General features: G+C 40.7%; 1 protein-coding gene across 1 annotated transcript in view; it reads right to left on the reverse strand.

Moving 5' to 3' along the window:
- LOC138265069 (multiple epidermal growth factor-like domains protein 6) overlaps window positions 1-25268 on the reverse strand; it is a 768694-nt gene that overhangs the window by 338456 nt on the left and 404970 nt on the right. The window contains exon 7 of the mRNA XM_069212617.1: window positions 12537-12662. Coding sequence (XP_069068718.1) covers window positions 12537-12662 — 126 coding nt within the window. The remainder of the gene's footprint in view (window positions 1-12536; window positions 12663-25268) is intronic.

Raw genomic sequence — 25268 nt, forward strand, 5'->3', positions numbered from 1 at the left:
TTAAAAAAAAATATATATATATTTATATATATATATATATATATATATATATATATATATATATATATATATATATATATAGATAGATATGTTCACTGAAAAAAACCAAAGCTTAGGGGACGTTATTTTTACATTCACTTTTTACCAACACAAAAGCACAGAAATTCAGCAGTTATATTACACTTAAACTTATTTTAAGAAACTATAACACGGGCCTAAAGTTACTTAATGACACAAGTTACATAGTTTCTTCAGATAATTATAACTATAAATAAAAATATAACTGCTGAATTTCTTTGGTTTTGTGTGAGTAAAATGTCAACCTAACTATAATGTCCCTACAACCTTTGGATTTTTCAGTGAATTTCAATTTTTTTGTAACAGAAAGTAATATGTAAATAGCGTATGATAATACAACCACTGCTGCACATGGCCTTCTACCTTGCGCAGCAGGGGGTGACCGCAGGGCCAGGCCTACAGCCAGGCTCTGCGGCCAAAACCCCCACAGGAACCCAAACTCATGCTGTGCACAGCCTTTGACTGTGCGTAGTGTGTGAGTTTTTGATCCCCATTGGGATTCGTGGAGGATCAGCATCCCTAGATATATACATTTGTTTTTCCTTTAGTAACTCCAAAACTACTGAACGTATTTACACCAAATGCCAAAAAAGGCTTGTTCTGGACCGAGAGGTAGCTTTCTGCCAAATTTGTTGTAATTCTGTCCAGCGGATGGGGCTGTAGTTGGGTCTAAAATCCCTATGGGAAATTGCATGGGGAAAACATGTTTGGGGACCCTCTCTTTTTCTTGGCTCCCACTTTATGAATCACCCTGACACTTTCCACACAGCAGCTAAAGTGACTGTCGTACTAGTGTTGAAAATTTCATCAAGATTCATCAATTTGCACCAAAGTTATAGGGAATACAAAAAATGCTTTTCCTATAGAAACTTGGGGCCAGATGTAGGAAACTCCGATTTTGCGAATAGGAAATTGCGAGTCGGTGCGACTCGCAATTTCCGATTCGCAAAATCGGATGCAGAACGGTGTCTCTGACACTGTCTGCGAATCTCAATGGGGTCGCAAAGACCCACCTCATTAATATTAATGAGGTGGGTCGCATTTTGCAACCCCATTGAGATTCCCTGCACTCACATGGATGGTGGCCTGCTGAAGACAGCAGACCTCCATGTCTGTGACTGCTTTTTAAATAAAGCAGTTTTTTTTTTTGTATTGCAGCCCGTTTTCCTTAAAGGAAAACGAGTTGCAATACAAAAAAAATAACGAAACCATTTGGTTTTTCCGAGTAGGCAGTGGGCCATTGGACCACTGCCTGCTCTGAAAAAACATTAACGGCAACATTCACAAAGGGAAGGGGTCCCATGGGGACCCCTTCACTTTTGCGAATGGGTTACCACCAGTGTGACACTGGTGGTAACTGCGAATTGCTTTGCGCCGCGTTCGTGGTCACAAAGCAATTCTGCATTGCGTGCGAGTCGCAAATAGGAAGGGAACACCCCTTCCTATTTGCAAGTCGCATTCCCATTTTGCGAGTCAGTACCGACTCGCAAAATGGGAATGTGCATCACGATGCGCGTTTTGCATGGCGCAAACTGCGATTTTCGCAGTTTGCGCCATGCAAAACGCTTACTACATCTGGCCTTAGGTCCTAACTCTATAACTAGGTAATATGTGTGTGTCTCTCTCTCTATCTATATATATATATGTATATATAGTTATATTTCACCCAGTGATGGTCACCAATGGTTAGTTATCATTAGAATCATGTTTCATAAGACATTTTTATTTTAAATCATTTTTTGTGTTTCTAATAACGTTGGTGCCATTTGACAAATATGCAGAAAACATTTTTAAAAAGTACTACTTTTTGACCAGTTTGTGCATGGAAAGGTTTGGGGTGATCTGTCAACCTTGGGCTAAGAGAAAAGGGGGGGCCTCAAAACGCATCCTCCCCATTCATTTTTCCATAGCCCAAACTGCTGAACACACCCACTCACACAACTACTTGCACACCTACACAACCACTCACATACCCACTCATACACCCGTAAGCCCACTCACAGACCAACCCAGCCACTCACACAGCCATCCACACACCAATATAGCCACCCACACACAGCTGCACAAAACTATTCACACGCCCACTCACAGGCCCACACAGCCACTCTCACACCCACTCTCAGACCCACTTTCATACCCACAGAGCCACTCACACACCCGCTTACACTCCTACTCACACACCCCTATAGCGTTCACACACCCACACAGTCACTCTCACAGCCAATCACACACCCACATACAGGCAGTGATACATATATATAAATTGTAATAGCATACGTTTGTATTAAATGTGTTTTTGTTTTAGCATTGAATATGTTCAATATAACCGGCAGACCCCTTATTTGTGCAAGAATTAGCGACAGGTCCACGGATCCACACAATGAATTTTAAGAAAGAAAGACATGCTGCATTGCATTCAGAGAAAGACTACATAAATTACCTTATTTGTAAAATGTGCATTTTTAAAATATATAATCAGAATGACTGTGTGAATAAAATGTATTTGTAAACTTGTGAAAATGTGTATTATTAAATTGTACTTTTGGGTTAAATCGTGATACAATTTATATTTAAAAATGTGAAATTCAGGAAAAAACAAACAAATGGTCCACAGACTTTATAGTCAGGAAATAGAAGTTAAAAAAAACCTTAAATATTAACTGAAAAAAACTAGGGTTACCGGAATGTTATAGTTAGGTTCAGATTCTACGCACAACAAACATAGCAATTCAGCAGTTAGAGTTACAGTTATCTCAAGTAACTATGACTTGCCCCCTAAGGTAACTATAACTATCGCTTTCACCATGCACTGCTAATTAGCCCACATATTACATCACTCATGACATCTTTGATGACATCACTAATAATATCACTGCAATATTTGCAGTTAATGTTTTGATGAGAAAAATGTGCTTTGGTGGAGTTTGACAAATCTACATAAACCATTTCCAAACAAACTTCATGCATGTCAACCCCTTCCTGGAAGTATTCGGATTGAACAGTCATGTGGGAGCTGATCAAAGGGGGGGGGGTCCCACAGCACATTTTCCCCTTGCAATTTCCAAAGGGAATTTTAGACAGGGCAACAGGCAAAATAATTGAACAGAACTTTGCCAAATTTGGCAGAAAGCTAGACCTTTACCCAGAAAACTTGCTTTTTGTGATTTGCTGTACATACATTCAGTATTTGAGAACTTAAGGATCAAAATATATAGCCATATTGATGTTTGGCCTAAAATTAAAAAAATCAAGTCTTTGGCTGAGGGTGTTTTTTGGAGGGACTCCTCTGATCAACTGGACGCAACATGAGTAGAGATTTTGCAGTGGCCATTGCCAATCTCCAGGACTTGGTCTCCCATCCTGAAAATCTTCAAAAAAGGATATGAGTGGAGACTAGGGATACCTTAACCTTCTAGCCCTTTGGATGAGATCCCAGAAGGCCCCACCGATCCACCAGACCAAAATTTGAAAAACACTTTTTTTTGCTAACGTTTGGTCCTGTGGGACTTGCCATGCACTGAACAAAACATACATGGGCTCCTGAATGTTACAGAATTTTTTCCTGGTGTGGGCCAAGTCCCCAGGGGCAGCTCAAAGTGAAATTTATGTTTGGGGAGGTGGATGTGATGCACCCTCCCTGTGCCAAATTATAGCCTCAGGGACCCCAATCCTCTTGGGCCCAATAACACACTGTCCCTGGGACCACATTCACCCAAGACTGAAGGTGGAGTGGTACAGCAGGCAGGGCGCCCAGGAGAACAGTATTCTGCTCCTGCCAGTGGGAGCCAATGGAAAACACTACTGCTGCCTGGCAAGAGCCGGTGATGCAAAGGTGATGCGCCGGAGCTGATGACGATGTGTTGATCCTGAGCCATGCATTCAGTGTTTCAAAGTCCTCAGCAGCAGGGCAATGTGTTGAGGAGAGATGTGGCGTCCTGATCAGCGCAATAACAGCAATGCGTGGATTTTCTTAGATTACGGTTGCAGAACCCACTTCCAAGCACCCAGGACTGTATTGGCACCACTTGGCAGGGTAGGACTCACTGATGACCAAGTACAGGTGCAGTTGGACAGTTGCAGGCAGTCTTTGATGTCTCTGAGACTGCAGAAGAACCGGAGGCAAGCCAGCAAGCCCTTGGAGTCACTTGGTTCTGGGGATGGAGAGATTCCGGTCCAGTCCTTCTCACTACCAGGCAAAGAGGGCAGCAGGCAGCAGAGCAGGTACAGCAAAGCAGGAGTCCAATAAGTCTAGCAGAATCCAGCAAAGTGACAGTCCTTTAACCAGCAGCATAGCAGTCCTCCTTCCTGGCAGAATGTCCTTAGGTCCAGAAGTGTACTGATTTGGATGGTTTTGGGGTCCAGAACTTATATCTAGTTGTGCCTTTGAAGTGGGGGAGACTTCAAAGAGAGGACTTTAAAGTGCATGAGATCCCTGCCCTTCCTTTCCTGGCTCCAGACACACTGCATGGGGTTCTGAAGCTCTTTGAGTGGGGACAGGCACAGCCCTATTCAGGTGTGAGTGTCAGCTCCTTCAACCCATCTAGCTCGGGAAGACGCATCAGCCTGGTGAAGGGCCATCAGGATGAGAATGACACATCTTAGATCCCTTTGTGTGTGACTGTGTAGAGGGAATGAACAAAACCCAGCTGTCACCTACCCCAGACATGCATTCGGAGACAGGCAGAAGGCACAGAATAGTTTAAGTAAGAAAATGCCAACTTTCTTAAAGTTTCAGACTTGCAACCTAAAATCCAACTTTACCATAGATTGTGATTTTAAATAGTCCAGAGACACCAAACTCGAAATATTTACCTGGTTATCTGGTCCCCATTTGAAGGGGCACTTGTGAAAGGTAAGTATGAAACTGCACACACACACGGGGTCTGCAATGGCAGGTATCAGTCATGTTTAAAGGACTACGGAAGTGGGTTGCCCAATCAGTGCTGTAGGCCCACTAGTAGCATTAATTTACAGGCCCTGGGCACATGTAGTGCACTTTACTAGGGACTTACAAGTCAATTAAATATGCCAGTTGTGGCTAGTCCAATGTAACCATGTTTTTAGGTCAAGGGTACATGCACTTTAGCACTGGTTAGCAGTGGTAAAGTGCCCAGAATTCTAACGCCAGCAATAATGAAGTCAGCAAAACAGGAGATCAGAAGGCAAAACGTTTACGGGAAACCACCCCAAGGATGCCACGTCTAACACAGTGATATATATTTTTTAAGTTTAAAGGCAAAAAGTGCCACAAATATATATGTATTAATGAAATTAAATGTTGTGGTAAACTGGGACCTAGATGCTATTTCATTCTGACTGTAATAGAGTGCAGGGTCAGGTATGCACAGTGTGTCACATTGGTCAAGATTTTTACTTTGGGGCTTATTCCATATATATTAATTAATGAATTTCAGTCACCATTTGTTCTGTCATTGCATCTTATTGCAGAGACAGTACTAATTACTTGATTGCAATACATGAAATTCAGTGGAATAATTCATACATGATGGTGACTTTGGAGTTCTCATTCCCTTATACTTGTATTGGACATGAAAACAGTACTTGAGCATTTAATCATTTCCTCAAGAGTTGTCCTATGAATGTATTTGGCCATTCTGAAACAATACTTGCATTGATTGAATTTCGCTCCTCCTTATGTTTGAAGACCCTCCATTTAGACAGAAAATAGGGACTGCCATGGCCACCTGCTTTGCCCATAGTTGGACAGATTTGTTCATCTGCTGGTGGGAGAAGCCAGTGGCATGGGCTCAGGAGAATGAAAAATACACAAATATCTACATTTGCTGAGGTATAAAGATTACATTTTTCTTCACCTAATTTGAAATAATTTGCAGCATCACTGACATCTCAAAATCTGAATCAGAGATTCAGTCACAAAATCAGCAATGAAGAGGTAGAGTTTTAACATCATGGTATTCGTTGAGAATGAGAACACATTGACTACTATTTACAGAAAGGAAACAATGGTTTACTCCATCCTATAGTCAGATAGTCATCATCCTAGGGGTCTTGTCAGATGCCTTCTATCTGGGGAACTAATCCATGCCAAAGGGAATAGCAGTCATGCAGGTTCACTTGCATTAGAGAAAGAAAAGATGAAACACAAATTTCAGATGAGAGTTTATTCTAACAGAACTCTGGCCATGCCTGAAACTAGGGTTTATAAAACAACTATGACAAAGCTGTTATTACTCAAACATGAGAAGCAAGTGGAAAGTACTAACAATGTGAAGTATATCAGTTTATAAAACAAACAAGCCAACAAAATCAGAGGCATTTTTGGCATTTATTAGGCTATCATGAAGAACAAGATAATCATTGGCAAACAATTGGAATCAAGGCCATGAAGACATATAGAAAATCACTGTATCTGAAGGACAAATTGGTCCATAATTTTTTTGTCAAAATCAAACAACAGTGGCTAACCCAGAACAATAGTTTTAAAAAAAACATGTGCTGAATGCAAAGCATGCAAAACCAGTAAGAATGTGGAAAAGGTAGTAAGAATAAAAAAAATACATGCTAAACCAATAGATAAATTGATTACATGTTATTCTGATCGTTGCATGCACGCTCTGGATATTGAGAAAAAAGCATCAAGAATTGTGATAGAGCACACCATTTTTAAGACGTCCTTATTAGTAGGTCTGAACTAATGTGCTGTTCTGGAGTTGACAGGGTGTTACGCGTACCTTGTAGAGGAGATCAAGAAAGAACTTCGTGATGCCTTAAAGCCCCATATATTTTCATACTAAATATAAAAGTCTGTAAGGGTCTCATTATGGAAACAGAAATGGCAATGCAGTGTGTTGAACTAAAATACGAACTAACAGACTCCTGCATTTGAATGCATCCTTTCCAGAACATGCTTTTTCATATGTTATTCAGGATTGCTTAGTTATATGGTAAGGAAATCTAAATTAGCATAGTTATGATACTAATATCTTGATGTTGTGTTATGATAATTGGGTTTTGGAAAGTTTGGAACACTGGGTCTACCCTGTTTGTTTTCTCTGAGTCAGAAATGCCACATTCTTAATAATAGAGAAATGACAACCTCCGATAAGAATGATTGCCCAATGGGCAATGATTTTGTTATGCTGCCACATTATCAGTCCTGAGGTTCATTACCAAAATGACTTGCATCTTTTGATAGTGTAATGCGCAGTGAAACATTACTAATACAGAACCAGTAATGAGTTTGCGATCTATATTTGCTTATCATAATTTATTTTTATAATTTTGCACAAATATTATACTTTGATCCCTGAATGATATCTTGTTGTACACTGAAGATTTAACGCTGTTTGAAGTATGTAATAATGCAAAAGAAAGACTCAGGAGTATGTATTCCATTTTTATTGCTGTGTTTCTACAAATTCTCTATGGTGATTTAGGATAATATATTTGAGAGAGACCACTGGTACCTGAAACCCTTCGTACCTATATTTTCGTATTTTATTAAAAGTAATAAAACAGTGCCAGGTCAGTGCTTTATACTGATTGACTGATACACAGATAGACAGATAAAGAGCCCTAAAGTAAATGTAGTGAAATGTTTAATCTTTGAATGTGTAATTCAACATATTAAAATTAAAATTAGTGAATATTTAAAGAAAAGGAAATTAAAATACAGATATATGAATTATTTCTAAAAGTAAATATTTTTAGTTATGAACAATTTAATTTATTTAAGTAAATTGTATTTTAATTGAAATTAAAGTTTAGGTAATTCCATATTTTTACACACATGCGTTTTAGGTTTATCTTTTTATGGAAAAGTGTTTTTGCAGATTTCAGTGATGGGTTTTGTTATTTTTTGGTTGAAGGACTGCTTGAGCCGGTAAGGGTATTAATAGGAAGCCCAGAGTTGATTATTTTGAGGTGGTAGGGCTTTTTTTTTAGGGTTTAGAGATATGCAGTTTTTGGGGTTGTGTGGGGTTTTTAGGATTTGGTGTGAACTGTGTTTTGAAGTGTAAGGGATTTTCAAAGTTCAGGTGTGGGCAGTTTTTGGGGAGTTTACGTTTTTTAAGGCTCAGTGATGGGTAATGTTTGGGGTGTGGAGTTTTCAGGCTTGAGGGTGATAGTTGTCTGAGGAGTATGTTTTTTTTTAGGGTTCTGGTGTGGGTAGTGGCTTAGTGGTAATGGGTTTCATAAGGTTCAGTGGTGGGTAGTAACTTTGGGTAAGAGGTTTTTAGAGTTTTGGGACGAGTAGCAATTTTTGCTGTAATAGAGGTTTCAGGGTTCATGCATGGGTAGGGTTATAGATGGTAAAGAGTATTTTAGGGTTTAAAAGTCTTATTTTTTCAAACAAAAGGAAAGTTTGCAATTTAATATATATTGATAAATAGTTGTAGGCTATACATTTAGAATTAAAGTTAGGACTATGATTCTATTAATTGTAAATCAATATATATTACATAATTTGCATTAAATATTAGAATTATAAGATTATAATATTAGAAATATAATAATAAACATTTAGAAAATTAAGCATTATTATAAAAATTAAATTAAATTCAACTATAAATTAAATAACTCGCTCCCTAAGGTAACTATAACTCGTACCCTCGCCATGCACAGTTTACTTTTCAATAACTTCATTGTAAATGTTCCAATGATAATATCAAAGATACCAAAGAAGATGCCATCAATGAATATTTGGAGTAATTCACTTTGCATGCCGAAGGCACAAGTGTAGTTACCTTAGGGCGTGCATTATAGTTACTCTAACTATAACTGGTGAATTTCTATGTTTTTTACGAGCACATTCAGACCCTAACTATAACATCCTTGTACCCTTTGTTTTTTCAGTGAATTCTATGTTTTGTTAATGCCATTTTAATTACTTTACATTAATCGAACCCCTGCCTCGCACGGCCATGGTTGGCAGCAGGGCCTGCAGTTAAACCCTCATAACCAACCAACCCCGCACTGCGCTTGGCCATTGGCCATGCGCAGCAGGGTTTGGCCACAGGGCCTATCTCAGTCAGTGGATAAGTGCGTGGGTGCTCGAATGTCTGAGTGGGTCTCAAAGTGGGGGTGTGAATCTCTGAGTGGATCTGAATGTCTGAGTGTGGGTGAGTGGGCACATGAGTCCCTGACTGCATGTCTGAGTGAAGGAATTAGTGTATGAATGAATCTGTGAATGTTTTTTAAATTTTGTTTGCATATTCTCAAATATTCTCGAATATTCATGAATATCGTGCATGGTAAAGAAAAATCATTTTAAACCCATAATTTGACCCTAAAACACCCCTATATGACACTTCTTGGGTCAGGGTACCTCCACCCTGACCCCTTATACCACCTATCTATTCAATTTTCAGCCCCGGGAACCCTCTCTTATAACACAAAATGGGGGCTGCAACTTTCAAGTCAAGTTGCGGCCAGCTAATCGCAGCATTCCTGTTGTTGCATGCATTCACAAATTCAACGCAATCATCTCAAAAATTTCAAAGATATACACAATTATTTTCCCTTCAAATTCTCAAAAACTACTGAACAGCTTCACACCAAATAACTGAAAGAACAATCTGCATGCCGAAATCTAGCTTTCTGCCTAATTTGATGCAATTCCGGCCAGTGGTTCGGGCTGTAGTCGTGTCTAAAGGTCCTACAGGAATTAACATGGGAAATCCAACTTTTTTGACTCCCCCTTTTTCTCAGCCCTAAGATATGATTGGTGCCAACACTTCAACAAGGGAGGGACACCCTGGCCCCTTAGCTCTGCTGCTGGGGTCCCAGAGAGATCCTCCCAGGGCTTAAAAAGCATATGGGATGGGATGGAAGAGAGAGAGAGAGTGACAGGTCCGCAGTGGGGGGAGAGCCTGAAGGCCCCCATGGTGCTAGCTGGCTCCCCGCGTCCAGCAGGAGCCGCCATTTCTCACATAAGCAGGGAACTGCCCTTGCCATACACTGCTATTTACCTAAAAAATTACGGCACTCATGACATCTTTGATAACATCATTGATAATATCAATGTAATATTTGCAGTAAAATCTTTGACAGAAAAACTGTGCATTGCAGGTGTGTGATTTATTTTGACCTTAGGGCAAGAGTTATTGTTACTTGAGATACCTCTGTCTATAGCAGGTGAATTTCTATGGTTTCATACATTTAAAATGTGAGCCTAGCTATAAAATCCCGTAACCTTAGTTTTTTTAAGTGTGTATATATATATATATATATATATATATATATATAAATATATATACTAAAAAACAAAGGTCAGTGTTATAGTTATCTATGGTAATAATATCTTACTTTACATTACAAAAAGTAAAAGTAGAAATTCACTGAAAGTGTCATTATAGTTAGAAGAAAATGTAAGTTTTAATGTAATAATTTTAAATAAAAAACACTGAAATTCACCAGTTATAGTTAGCTGAAGTAACCATAACTCGCTCCCTCACCATGCACAGCATTGTAATTAATGGTTTAATGTCAGATGTCATAAGTGATGTTATCATTGTTGTCATAGAAAATGTTATGAGCGATGTAATATTTGAGGTTGTAAGTAGTGCATAGCAATGGCATGTTCAGGCCCTGTGCCCAAACACATGCAGCCAGAAAGCCCTGCTGTGCAGGACCAAAGGCTGTAGGCAGTGTGGTGTAGGATGGGGGGCCTGGCCTCTGGCCAGGATGTTGGGCCCAACCCCAGGGGGCACCCAACACCCCCACTGCTGTAGCCTTCTTCTTTGCGTGGCATGGAGGTCCCTGCAGATAGCCACCCAATGCATTGGTTAGCTGCAGGGACTACTGCCTGTACACATCCAACCCACCACAGACCCTCACTCCCATGTTATTATTTTTAAAAGCTTTTCCAATCACGTGGCAAGTTTGCAGGAGCTAGGGTAAGCCCTGTGCTCCCACAGGAGTCCTGGGGGAGCAAGTGGATCATGCTGGCTCCAAGGATCACAGCAATCCAAAACAATCTTTTTTAATATGGCCCTGCCGGTGGTGGAGATACCTCTGAGATAATTGCTTTGATACACTTGTGAACACGTTTTTTCTGTGACCCTAAATATAGTTCCTAGGTATCAGGGTACACCCTATCCTGACCACCTATACACTGCTTTTTTAAATTTTGGTGGCACAGGGACCGAGTCACTATGTCCTCTAATGACATCAGCAACATTTATTTTCATGTTGCTGCTAGCCAATCAGAGTGTGAACTCCTGCAGGACTCGCAGGGCCCTCTTGCTCTCACAGGAGCTAAGTGACCAATGGCAGATAAAAACTCCCTCTGCCAATCAGATCGATCTATATTTTGAAGTTACCTGCTTACGGGACTCCAGCTTGACTCCCATATACCCAACCATCTAGTTATAAATTTTTAATCTTAATTTCTCAAAAAGCATGCTTTTTAAGTAAAGGTCCAGCTTTCTGCCTGATGTGGCATATATCAGTTCAGCCATTTTGGCAGCAGCAGAGTTCAAAATTAACTATGGAAACTTCATGGGGAAATATGTTGTGGCACCCCCTTTTTCTCAGCCCCCCCTATGACAGATCACCCAGAAACATTCCAGGAAGATGCTGAGTTGGGTGATCTTTCCTTGGAAAGTTTTGCGAAGATTCGTCTAACGGCATCAAAATTATTAAGAAACCCAAAAATCTATTTCCTATGCTAACTAGGTCCTACCTAAAACTACACTGTGTGTGTTTGTGTGTGTGTGTGCATAAGAATGCACACACATGTTAAAACTAATTTAAAAGAACACTTACTTTTAATTATGTGGTTTAAAGGCACACTCTATATAAAACCACTTGATGTAAGGGTACTCCTGATGTACTTACCATAAACTAATAAAACCAGATATACTGTACCTTGAAGTAGCAACTGATATTCAGGGTAGAGTTATAGATGGGAAACTGCGAATCATGGGAATGTTTTTCAAATATGCAGTGAGGCTTGAGTTGTCATGATATCACTCAGTGCCCTGAGATTAAAAACATCCCCATTATTCACTTTTTGCTCAACTATAATTTTATGTTATGTACAATGTTCAAAACCATCTGTCCATGCTTTTAAGCACTACACATGGGCAAAGGAATGGTGGGAATGCCATACATAACAGGGCCTCTCCTTCCTTTCCCAAAGTATCCCAAAGTAAACAAACAAACACCTGTCCCCAGGCCTATCCCTGCCACCTTGATGCCTTCCCTACCATTCCTGACTGGAAGTTGTGATCTCTCTTCTCTGTCGCAGAACAGAACCAGCATTGAACAGACAGGCTTTCAGAGAGCCCAGTCAAAGCAGCCTGGAGTCCCTTTATGATGTAGCAACAGAGGGAAACAAGTGTTCTTTTCCACTGTTGCTCCCCCACAGCAAGCAATAAGCAGATGTAGAATCTGTTATTCACAATGGTGATGCACATTGAGCTATACATAGCAAAGCTAATTACCTGTAAGCGCATCAAGAACCATGTACCTACTTTCACAGTGTTTTCCATCGCTCTTTAGCTGGTACTGTAGTCGGCAGTGACATCTGTAGTGGTATTCATTCACCTGCACACACTCCTGCTCACAGCCGCCATTATTAATAGCACAGGAGTTGACAGCTAGAAAATAAAATGGTGAAATAACTGTGACTAGTTAGTACAGGATGTTATTATTTACTTATTTTGTATAGATATTTTTTGGGGGGGTACACGTTCTAGTTTGCTCTGTTCTCCAATGGATTGGGTTGATGGTGTTTCACAGTGAGAGTGTATGAACCTTAAACAGTGAAAGGCAATTTTGGCAAAAAAGAGAATCTGGAAGTCTAAGGACCTCTGTACAAATTGCCTGGATTAGGTGTGGTGGTCCTAGTGGGTCACAATCACTGATTCTGCTATCTCTGCTTGTAAATCCAGGAATTGGAAGTTATTTCACCTGTAATGATGAATAAAATATGGACCTGGAATACCAGGTTCAAATCTATATATTTTTCTCCTTGTGAAGAGATTGTGGAGCTGAGTGGAAACAAAGAAGTGCTTAGGCAGAACAAACGTACATTTAGAGATGAAAGCCATCAAATTGAGATCATGAAACTGAGACAGACAAGAAAGCCATTAAATCACGAGGAAGGGGCAAACCCATTGCCCACTCTAAGTTCATATTGAACACAATAGGTTTTTGCCAGTAGTCCGCTAACAGTCAGCTTTAGTTATCTATAGGCCAGACTTTAAAAAACTGCAACCTTCAGAGGGTTTGTGCATGTTGACCAGTTGTTAAAATCACAATTTTCCATGCACCCCACATACTCTTTTGCATAAGCATTTGGGGGGGTCATCAACATAGTTTTTCTAGGGAGGTCATCATAATATAGGACTATCCTCTTCCTTTCTATCCTGTAGTGGTCTCTTTATTTGTTGGGTTTGTCATTTTCTTCTTTTTTGGTTACTGTGTGGTGAACAAGAATAGGGTGGTATTCTGCGGGTGACGGGGGAAATGAAAGGTTTGGATGGAGTCAATTGGGATCGGATATTTTTTTAATTGATGCTTCAATATACATTTTAATTATTTACTTCTTTAAAAGTCTGTCATTTCTTGCAATTATAATGTTTTGTATATTCCCTGCTTAGCATTGCAACCAGCAAAACGTTATGTGTTCCTTTATATATTTTCTAAATTAATGAATTATCCAATAAATACTTTCTTAGGCTAGGTCTAGCAGAGTAACAGGATATAACTATCTAACATTTGTAATGGTAATATGAGATGGTATTACACACAATAAAGCAAGTAGGCCTGAAAACAGAGAGAGGGCAAAAAACGGAAACTACGAATAAAGTCATCATCTACACTTCAAAAAGAATTGGAGTGGATGACTCACCTAAAAAAGGGTGTCTACGAGAATAATGACTTCTGTTGCATAACGCATGAATATGATTCCATGGCTGGAGCTTGGAAATTGGTCAATGTGTTTACGTTAATAGAAGGATGACGCCAGCAAACATCTGAATAGGTTTTTCTGGTATAATGTCTTGTTTAGGTATTTCCTAATAATTAAAAAGTCACTTTTATCGCACATTTGACCTCGTAATCAGCCGTACTTTTGTGGGAGCTGTGGTTTTGGTAGAATCGCTACACTGTGCAGGTTCAATCTTACAAATGGGTGAAAACAGTGTTGAGTATTTCAAACTAGGCATGCGCACCCAGGCCGGATTTAGAACTGGCGCGGCCCTGTACGACAGTTTATTGTGGCGCCCCCCACCCCATGACATCCTCCGCGGTTTCTCTCACTAACACCCGGCAAATGTGCCCCTCATCTCTCCATCGCTCCCCTTTCACATATATTCGTGTGTTTTAAAGCACTTATAAAGGCTGGCTTTCCTAATTCACCTAGCTAGCCACTTAAAATATAGGGGCATATTTAAGAGCCCCTAACGCCATTCTAACGCCACATTAGAGTCATTTATTTATGATAATGAGGCATTAGAAGGCCAAAAGCGCTGTGCCATATTTACAAAGTGGCGAAATGCATGCATTGGCCACTTTGTATCCCTTTGTGCTACATTATGCCTGCGCCAGGCATAATGTCTGCAAAGGTGGCCTTCCGCCGTTGGGGTGGGGCAAAAAAATGGCGCAAAGAAATTAGACAGATTTTACGCTAATCCTGCAAAGCACCGGACTAGCGTCAGAAATTCTGACACTAGTCCCCTAACTACCGCCATGTTGCGCCATATTTTAAATACAGCGCACACATGGTGGCGCTACGGGAGAGCTAAGGGGCGCATTAAAAGTGGTGCAGCACTGTGTGCAGCACCACTTTTTTCAAATATGCCCATGGGGACATATTTAAGAGCTCCTAGTGCCATTCTGAAGCCACATTAGTGTAATTTTTTTTAAAGCTAATGTGGCGTTAGAAGGTCAAAAACGCTGCGCCATATTTACAAAGTGGTGCAATGCATGCATTGCGCCACTTTGTAACACTTTGCACTACGTTATGCCTGCGCCAGGCATAATGTATGCAAAGGGGCCATCACCCCATTAGGGGGGCCAAAAAATGGAGCAAAGAAATCTGACAGATTTCTTTGCGTAATTTTTTTTGGCACTTTTAATGCCTGCTCAGAGCAGGCGTTAAAAGGAGGCTTCCATTGGTTACAATGGGCCTCTGGGTACTTTGTAGGATTAGAGTCAACATTTTTTATGCTAATCCTGCAAAGCACCGGACTAGCATAAAAAATTCTAATGCTAGTCCCCTTACTACCCCCATTGTGCACCATATTTTAAATATGATGCACACATAGTGGCGGTAGGGGGGCTGCTAAGGGGCACAAGAAAAGTGGCACAGCCTTGTGTGCGGTGCCCCTTTTTTCAAATATGCCCCATGGGGCGGTGCTTAATTTGTAAATAAAAAGATGCCGGTGCCCAAAGCCCTCCTCTTAAGCATGCGGCTGCTGCAATTAAATGTGTGAACAAGGAATACAGAGGCAGCGTAATCCTGAAACCATCTCAGGCCTATTCAATCCACTTACAGGCGCTCCCTGCCCCTTCAGCTCACACTTGTGGATTTCTGCTTTTTCCAATTGTGACGCTTTTTCGTTTTTCTCTTCCTCCGTCTTTCCCACATGTGACTTTTTCTCGCAGTAAATGCTCGAGGCTGAAAAACAAGCACCAGTGCTCAAAAATAAGTGCCGGTGCTCCGCACCGGACACAAGTAGCACAAATTAAGCACTGCCATAGGGGCATATTTAAGAGCCTCTAGTGCCATTCTAACACCACATTAGTGTCATTTTTTTACACTAATGTGGCGTAGAAGGCCAAAAACACTGAGCCATATTTACAAAGTGGTACAATGCATGCATTGCGCCACTTTGTAACCCTTTGCGCTACATTATGCCTGACAGATTTCTTTACGTAATTTTTTTCTGGCACTTTTAACGCCTGCTCAGAGCAGGCATTAAAAGGAGGCTTCCATCGGTTACAATGGGCCTCTGGGTGCTTTGCAGAATTAGCGTCAACATTTTTTAGGCTATTCCTGCAAATTGCTGGACTAGCATAAAACATTCTGACGTTACTCCCCTAACTACCGCCATGGTGCACCATGTTTTAAATATGACACACACATGGTGGCGTTAGGGTGGGTGCCAAGGGGTGCAAGAAAAGTGGTAAAGCCCTATGTGCAGAGCCACTTTTTTCAAATATCCCACATAGGATAGTGCTTAATTTGTAAATAAAAAGGTGCTGGTGCCTAAAGACCTCCTCTTAAACACGCAGCTGCTGCACTGAAATTTGTGAACACAAAATACAGAGGCAGCATAATCCTCATTTTGGGCCTCTTCAGTCCATTTACAGGCACTCCCTGCCCCTTCAGCTCACTCTTGTGGATTTCTGTTTTTGACATTGTGACGCTTTTTTGTTTTTGTCTTCCTCCGTCTTTTCCATATGTGTCTTTTTCTCGCAGTGAATGCTTGAGGCAGAAAAATAAGCCTTGGACCTCAAAAGTAAGTGTCAGTGCTCTGCACCAGAAACATCAAGCACAAATTAAGCACTGCCATAGAGGCATATTTAAGAGCCCCTAGTGCCGTTCTAACGTAACATTAGTGTCATTTTTTTACACTAATGTGGCATTAGAAGGCCAAAAACGCTGCACCTTATTTACAAAGTGGTGCAATGCATGCATTGTGCCACTTTGTAACCCTTTGCGCTCCATTATACCTGCGCCAGGCATAATGTATGCAAAGGGGGCATCCCCCCCCCCATAAGGGAAGCCAAAAAAATGACGCAAAGAAATCTGTCAGATTTCTTTGCGTCATTTTTTTCTGGCACTTTTAACACTTGCTCAGAGCAGGTATTAAAAGGAGTATTCCATTGGTTACAATAGGACTCTGGGTGCTTCAGAAGTATAGCATCAAAAACTAATCCTGCAAAGCGTCGGACTAGTGTAAGAAATTCAGATGCTAGTCCCCTAACTACCGCCATGGTGCACCGTATTTTAAATGTGAGGCACATATGGTGGCGTTAGGGGGGCTCTAAAGGGTGCAAGAAAAGTGGCGCTTACTTTTCTTTAGTTTGCCCCACAGTTCTGTTTTTTGCAGCAGGCATATTAACCCTCTATGGTACTTTATGTTGAGTCAAAGCTGCCACTAGGCATAACTCCCATCTCTCTCTCTAGCAGGAGCATTAACCACAAGAAGTATCTTGACATTTTAATTGTTTCTTGAAGGCTAAACGCACAAGCAACTTTTTAGCAGGTGCTTTTAAATCATGAGTTTCGGAACTTAGGGCCAGATGTAGGAAGCCTTTTGCATGTCTCAAACTGCGAAAAACGCAGTTTGCGGCATGCAAAAGGCCTAACGCGATGCACAACCTCAAATTGCGAGTCGGTAGCGACTCGCAATTTGAGGCTGCGACTCGCAAATAGGAAGGGGTGTTCCCTTCCTATTTCGACCGCATCGCCATGTTAGTTGCTTTGTGACCGCGAATGCGGTCGCAAACCAACTTGCAGTTGTGGGTGGTAACTCATTCGCAAAAGGGAAGGGGTCCCCATGGGACCCCTTCCCCTTTGTGAATGCAGAGAAAAATCTTTCTTCAGAGCAGGCAGTGGTTCTATGGACCACTGTCTACTCTGAAAAAAACGAAACCAAATGGTTTCGGAAGTTTTTCTTTTTGCAGCTCGTTTTCCTTTCCGGGCTGCAAAAAGAAAAAAAAAACTGCTTTATTAAAAAAGCAGTCACAGACATGGAGGTCTGCTGTCTTCAGCAGGCCACCATCCCTGTGAATGCATGGACTCGCTATGGGGTCGCAAAATGCGACCCACCTCATTAATATTCATGAGCTGGGTCTTTGCGACCCCATAGTGAGTCGCAGAAGGTGTCTGAGACACCTTTCTGCATAAAAGTTTGCGAGTTGCAATTTGCGAGTCGGTATGACTTGCAATTTGCAAGTCGCAAAGTTTTGTTTTGCTACATCTGGGCCCAATTGCTAAACACAGGGCCCCCCCAAAGGTCAGCGCCCGGTGCGGTCGCACCGCTCGCACTGCCCAAAAGCCAACCCTGTTCGCACTCCTTGGCAGTGGCTGTGATGCTTTCTGTTGTTACAGGGAACAATGGTAGCATTTATTATGTAGACATTAAGCAAAAGCCTTGATGGCTCACAATTGTAATGTGATTGGTCTGGAGTCCCGTTTCACCCGGAATATGTTGCAATAAGATTTGTATTTAAATGCAATCACCCCGAACTAAGGGTGACTTCACAATGTAGTATAAGTACATATGAAGCAGATCCGTAAGGGATTTAAGCTTGGATTAAACCATCTGAATGAAACAAAGAGTGTGCACAAGACATTTTAAAACATATTATTAGAATAAGATGTTATGTGGCACACGATCTCCTTGCCATTGTGGATTAATTTGTTTCTCTTCATGACTGTGATATAACTCCACAGCATGAGTATTAGCAACGAGTCTGCATGAATGCTTGACCTGACGACCTGGACGATCTAGAACCATAACAATATTCACATGAGCAATTATTGCCTCACCTTATATGTTTTCATTTTAGAATGTGACAGGTCTTAGCTCCATGGTGTCGCTAACTTGTTGGTCTGATTTCATACTTAAATTCGATATTCTCTGCTGCCAGGAGACTTGGGCCCTAGAGCTGATCCATATGAACAGGCTTAAGACTTTTCATTAACCTGCTGTGCCAACCAATGCTGGTAGACCTAAGGACGGGTTAGCCATCTTTGTATCAAATGTATTGCCTCGCCTTACTCTTAAAGTACAGTATGATTACCCCTTAATCACCTGAGTACTATATTGGAAATGGAGTACAATTATGACCATTACAAAGCACTGTTACCATGACTGATTTATACGTCTGCTGTGCCCCTTTGTTTTTAAGGGTGTGGCAACAGGATGACACCCCTCCACCAGACGCGCATGGTATTTGAACCACTGACAATACGGTAAGGTGTGGCAGTGTCTATTGTATGTATGATTTTAAAAACTGCATGTATAAGGATGATGTCTCACTTTTAACTTATGCATGCGCATGTGCACTCAATGGCTTTACAGCTGATTAGCCAAAACACATTAAAATCCGGCGGTTTTTAGAGCAAGGGTTCAGGGCTATATGAAATGACTTTCTGCATGGCAACTTGATGGTTTTACAGCTTGTTAGTCGAGACACACTAACATCCAGTGAAATTACTGCAAGAGTTGCGGGGGTACACAAAGTGTCCATTTTTCATACTAGTTCTGGTAAAGTTTTGTTTCTAAAATAAACAAAGATTTTTAGAGTTTCGCCTGGTTTTAAATATCTAGGGTCAGGCTCACGGAGGATATTGGTGTTGTGTAGAAAAGATACAAATAGGTACATTCCACTTTACAAAATGGGACTATTTCCAATTAATAAAGAAGAACCACTCTATCATGACCACAGCATATTTGGGTTTTTTATAACAATCATTCCCCACAATTAGTCACATATATGTTTAAAAAGGTTTTTCTTGTTTTGTTTTGTTTCTCTTAGGTACTTCCAAATGAGAAGCTGCTTCTAGGTCAGGTGAGAGCAAAAGGCCTCCCTTTTATGCATTGACTCCAAGGCAGGCAAGCACAGTTTGACAGCCCTGACAAAGCCACCAGACCCGGATGGGCTCTCAGCAATGGTTGAAACATGTTGGCAGGTTTTCTGGGACATAAATTCCTTTAAAAACCTGAATTGTTTTGTTTTTACCCATACCCTCTAATAAAATAAATCTCCTGTGCGTATACCAGGAGGTATTTTTAACAGCTGTTCTGGATCCCTGCTCCTATCGAGTTTATACTCTGCGGAAGTTTTAAGAAAAGTGGCACTGCACTCGTCCTTGCGCCTTCTAGCGTCCCACTACCACCACCATGTGTGCACCATATTTAAAATATTGCACACCATGGCGCAGAATAGGGTCAATAGTGTCAGCTTTTTTGACGCTATTGATGTACTGTTCAGGGTTAGCACCAACATTTTTGTGCTAAGCCTGATCAGTACATGGGGTCAATTATAAATAATGGTGCCCCCCCCCATTTAACACCTACTCTGAAAATGTATGAAAAATGCCTCAAAAAATGGTGCAAAGAAATCTGTTAGATTTCTTTGTGCCATTTATTCGCCCCACTCCCCTAACGGGGAGCGCCACCCTTGCATACATTATGCCTGGTGCCGGCATAATGTGGTGCAAGGGGGTTACAAAGAGGAGCAAAGCATGCATTGTGACACTTTATAAATGAGGCACTGCGATTTTGGCTTTGTTGGACCACATTAGCATAAAAAGAAATGACTCTAATGTGGTGCAAGGAGGCACTAGGCCCTGTTAAATTTGGCCCCCTACCTATAAACTCCCAAGGATTTGGTTGAGTCCGTCCAGGTTGTATCATCTTTCCAGGGTGTGCATAGGCACTGATGATGAAGCATGCTTCTATCAGTGGGTGAGAAGCCTACTGCAATTCTTTCTGAATGCTAGATGGTGACTTTATTGGTGGTTTACGTTTTTGGCCCTCCCTCTATTTTTAGGCCTTGTTGCTATATTGTGTCTAATAGTATTGTATGGAAGATTGCAACTAGGTTTATAATCTCTTGCTGTCTGTGTGTAAATAAATATGCAATGGTTTACATGAAAGGAGAGGGTGGGCTACTAAAACTTTATGTGAACAGTTTTTTGAAGGACTAATAGTGCTTTGAAGAAGGACCAATGAACCAGTGCCACCGGTCTACCCCTCCTAGGTGCAACACATGTCTCTTGAATAGGATGTTGCAACATTGCAGGGGGAATGCAGTGATGGGGGCAACCATCAATTGTATGTGTTATGCTTCATTGAGCGCCTTCAGTTGGAGTTGTCAATAAAACTATCATAAAGAGTAACTGTGTTGAAGATGAGCGGCCATGCGTTGAGGAGAAAGCCCTTAAGAAATGAAGTGGAATGAGCATTGTAAAAAAGGAGTAGGTAGATGGCATGGTTAGGAATGCATGTCTGGTCCAGCAGAGGTAGGGAATGGTGGATACCCCTCAAGATGGGAAATTCTGGTGAAAGAGTATCCATTGTAGGACACATGATGGGTGAATGTGTTTTCTAACCCTGCTCTGAGGAGACTGAAGACTGTGCGACACACAAGTGTGAGTGATAAGCAGCTTAGAAGACCTGTGCTGATATATCAGCCAATCTCTTTAAATAAATCAAACTCCACAGTGTATTTTTCATCCTTGCCTTGTTTTAATATAGAGACACATGGCAAGGTACTTGGCATTGCTTAGAAGGTACATCTATTCCTGTATGGATTCCCAGGTGGCAGCACATAGGTGCTGATTGCACAGAAGGTGGAATTCTTGGTGTGCACGTCAGGGATGCAGAAACTGATGTGCATTGGTATATCTAAAGAGCCTTGACTTTGCTCACTCTGACATTAATGCTATGACTTGCAACAATTATCATATCAAGACTCATACCTCCTCGCTGAGACGTGAGGTGGTATGAGTCAATCTGTGAGACAATTACGTAAACTGCAGTCAGAAAAATAAACAAATATTGTCAATACCTAGGAGAAGAAAAGGACGGCAATGGCATTAGACAGGGCGGGATGTGGACTCTCAGATGTGAATGCAGTGGATAAAATTGCACATTTAACATTTCTTGTGTGGGGGGTTGAGAGTGGGAAGGACCGCACTCAAATAGTAGATCATTATATGCAACAGTTTGTCTCACTATTCTACAAGACTATTAAGTTTTAAATTACATTGGTTATTAGAGTGGTGGGCCCTTTTAAGTCTGAAAACAGTGGGTTTTGTTCCAGGTGGAAAAACACTAATAGAGTTGAAAATAAGATTGGTTATTAGAGTGATGAGTCCTTTTAAGTCTGAAAACAGTGTTTTTCTCTAGATGGAAACCAAAGTAAACAAACTTTCTAATACTACTAAACATGTATCCTCATGCACATCGCAGTCTGCCTGAACTTTTGACTGTGTCCCCATCTGGCGCGACCAGATGTTCACTGTTGGCACTTTCAACTTTTTAGCTCTATTTTCATTAAAAAAACTTTACCCCTTCATATCTCTGGTTATACTGATTGGATTTTTGTTATTTTGGTTTTGTTTTATTTATTGAAATGACTGTTTTTCTAAACACATTATGGAATCCTTTTGTGGTGTGTTTTCACTGTGGTACTGTTCGATGTGTTGCACAAATACCTTACACATTGCCTCTGAGTTAAGCCGGACTGCTCAATGCCAAGCAACCCAAGGGCTGAGCACAGGTTAACTTAGAGTTTGTTTGTGACTTCCCCTGAGAAGAATTGTGGTACCTGCTTGTGCAGGGTTTCACCCCAGTCAACTAGTAACCACATTTCTTACAGCACAACATTCAATAGTTTAGAACATAGAAACATAATTTTAGGACATTGTACCATAGTAAAAATAGAAAGCAAGATTTAAAAGCCTAACATATAGGTCGTCAATTTCCTTTATTTGTTTGTTTTCAAATGCTTTAATGTGTAACCAAATACATTATATAGGCAATTTAGGGCAATGTATAAAAAACACAAAATATTTAATTAGGTGATGAATATAAAGTTCTGTTCAACAAACATTTGCTAAATTCACTTCTAGGCTCACATACAAAATCTTAAATAATAGTAGGTTTTTCTCTTTACAATAGTCTATGGACTATTGGTGACCTCTGCCCCAGCCGACTGCATTTGGATTAAAAAGCAGTTTTTAGTAACCTTCCGGTCTTGGCATCTTCTAGGTTAACTCTCCTGTTAAAATGGTTATTAGAGAGTCGAATGGGACTTGGTAGATCCACTTCACTCTACACATATGTAACTGTGAATTAAATATTGAATCTTTGGGTTTGTGACCACAATTTTTTTAAACAGCAATTCATTTTAATTAGTAGTCGTCTCACTTTCCAATCAATGAGGTCATAACGCCTCAGCATGTCCAAAGTATGTACATTATTTCATTAAGAATGGATCTAAAATGTCTACAATTTCCATACTTTTAAAGGGCAAATTAAAGTAAAAGAAATGGTGTGCTAAAGGCTAAGTGTTCCAGAAACGGCATGTTTAATATAAATACTATCAGAATGAAAAATTAACAGTTTCCAATGCTATACCTACCTCTTTGCGTAGGTTGTACTTTCAGGTTCAGATTAGGTTAATTTGCTTTTGACTCAGAATGTATAACAAAGGACATTTACGTGTTAAAGAACATGGACAAATGGTACTTAAATTATAGTGTGTGTGCCAGAAAATGGCAACATACTATTTGCTTTTCAAAGCTCTGCTCCAGTTTCTGTGATAAAGGAATGTTTTGATTGACTGTAACTTTCCAACACTACACTATATAACAGTCCTTTTTTATGCTGTAGGGCACTAGGATGAGGTCAAAGTTAACTGATCAGTTCTTACAAAAATTGCAACACCTATTTGTAAACAGCTAGAAATCTTAAACCAATCCATTGTTTTTCAATTTTTAGTTCATAGACATATCCATAGCATCACTTTCCAGTTAATTCAGGGTGCTCTATGAAAGCATTGAGAAAAAAAAATCTCAGAAGTAGCTGATGTCTCTCTGACTGACAGGGTGGAGCACCATCCATTCCTCTTCACTCACTACATGTTTACCCACAGTTCTGTTTTTAAGAGTTTTCTGAATTTCAGATGGTTGGGTCCAGTCCGCAGGTTGGGGTTTAGATGATTCCAAAGCTTACGACCATGCACTCGAGTAGATCTGCCCAACAGGTTTCAGGAATTTGAAACTTTGTTTAATGCACATAGCAGGGGTTGGGAGGGTTTCTTCTGAGCTGTGACATGGCTCAAGCTTCTATAGGCATCTAAGGCATATGGCTCAGAAAACTTTGCGTACATTGCGTTGTTGATTAATTGCACAATTGCAATTGTTCATACTGAAAAAAGGGGAAGCATTTTAAAATTCACAAATGATTAACAGAAAATCTCAAGTGCTTTCTGAACAGTCATTTGATATAGTCAGATTTTCAAATTGGGTATTAACAGAGTATAGAGGCAAGATGACTGCATTGAGTGTCTACGTCACTGCCTCAAAGTATATATTAAATAAGGGTCATTGGGGAGAGGGTGGTAAACAAAAATATAATGATGTTGAAAGAGTGATGGATCTAGTTAGAATTTGGCTGGAAACAGTCACAGATGGCCCACTCCTCCTATTGAATTACGTGCAGAAATACTTTCCAATAGACATGTTTATACGTTATCTTTTACAACTATGGTTGTAACACCATAGATTGTGAGGACCTGTGGTGTGCAGGAACCCTATGAAAAATAGGTGTGTAGGTTGGTCTGTAAGACTAAGCGATGTATGTGTTGGTAATGTATTCCAGATGTAAAAACGTCATGAAGTGTTGGTTGCATATGAGGTTCTTGATGATGTGTTGCAATAGGGAAAAATCATAAGGCTACTAGTGATGAATTTGTTTGTAGTTCGATATTCGGGCAACCCCTTGGCTTCTCATGACTGTAGACCACATGGTTCATGATGTACTATGAAGCGTTTTGGCACAGAATTGGAAGGTGTCTGTTGCACCTGGTACTGGAGGCAAGGGGATTCAAAGCGCTTCTTTTTCCACCTGCCTGTTTGATTGGGGTTAATAAGCAGCTTGGTTTCTCTTGCTGGAGAAAGCAAGTCTCAGGGAGTATTTTGGTACTGATAACTATTAGAGGTGCCTGAGGGGCGTGGTTCTGGAAGGTGGCGGGCAATGTGAAAAATGGGGGTTGTGCCTCCCACAAATGGCACGATTGGGGCTGCATGGGACCTGCTGCTCCTGCTGAAGGTAGAAAACACAACAACATGTGCTCTATGGCATCCCGCAACAATGGGGTCATACAGGACTTTGAGGGTTTGGACTTATTGTTGTGAGTGGTGAACGGGGACTGCATCTCACAGGGGAAGTATGCATCGAAGTGGCATGGAGCATATGGCTGTCCATGAAAAACACACCCTAGTGCACACCACCACAATCAGAACAATACCATGCCACGGAGGAAGAAAATGCCCATGTTGGATATTTGTATGTTACATTAAAATGGACAGTGAACTTGAAGACTGGAAAGACACAAAGAAACAGCCTCTGTAAAAATGGCATAGGGATATACGTGATATGACAAATATTGAGGGAGTTCCCACACAAAACTTCTGAAGGTTGCTGATGGGGTCATGGGTGGCAGGTGTT

The sequence above is a fragment of the Pleurodeles waltl genome, chromosome 11 (assembly GCF_031143425.1).
Source record: "Pleurodeles waltl isolate 20211129_DDA chromosome 11, aPleWal1.hap1.20221129, whole genome shotgun sequence".
Classification (NCBI taxonomy): Eukaryota; Metazoa; Chordata; class Amphibia; order Caudata; family Salamandridae; genus Pleurodeles; species Pleurodeles waltl.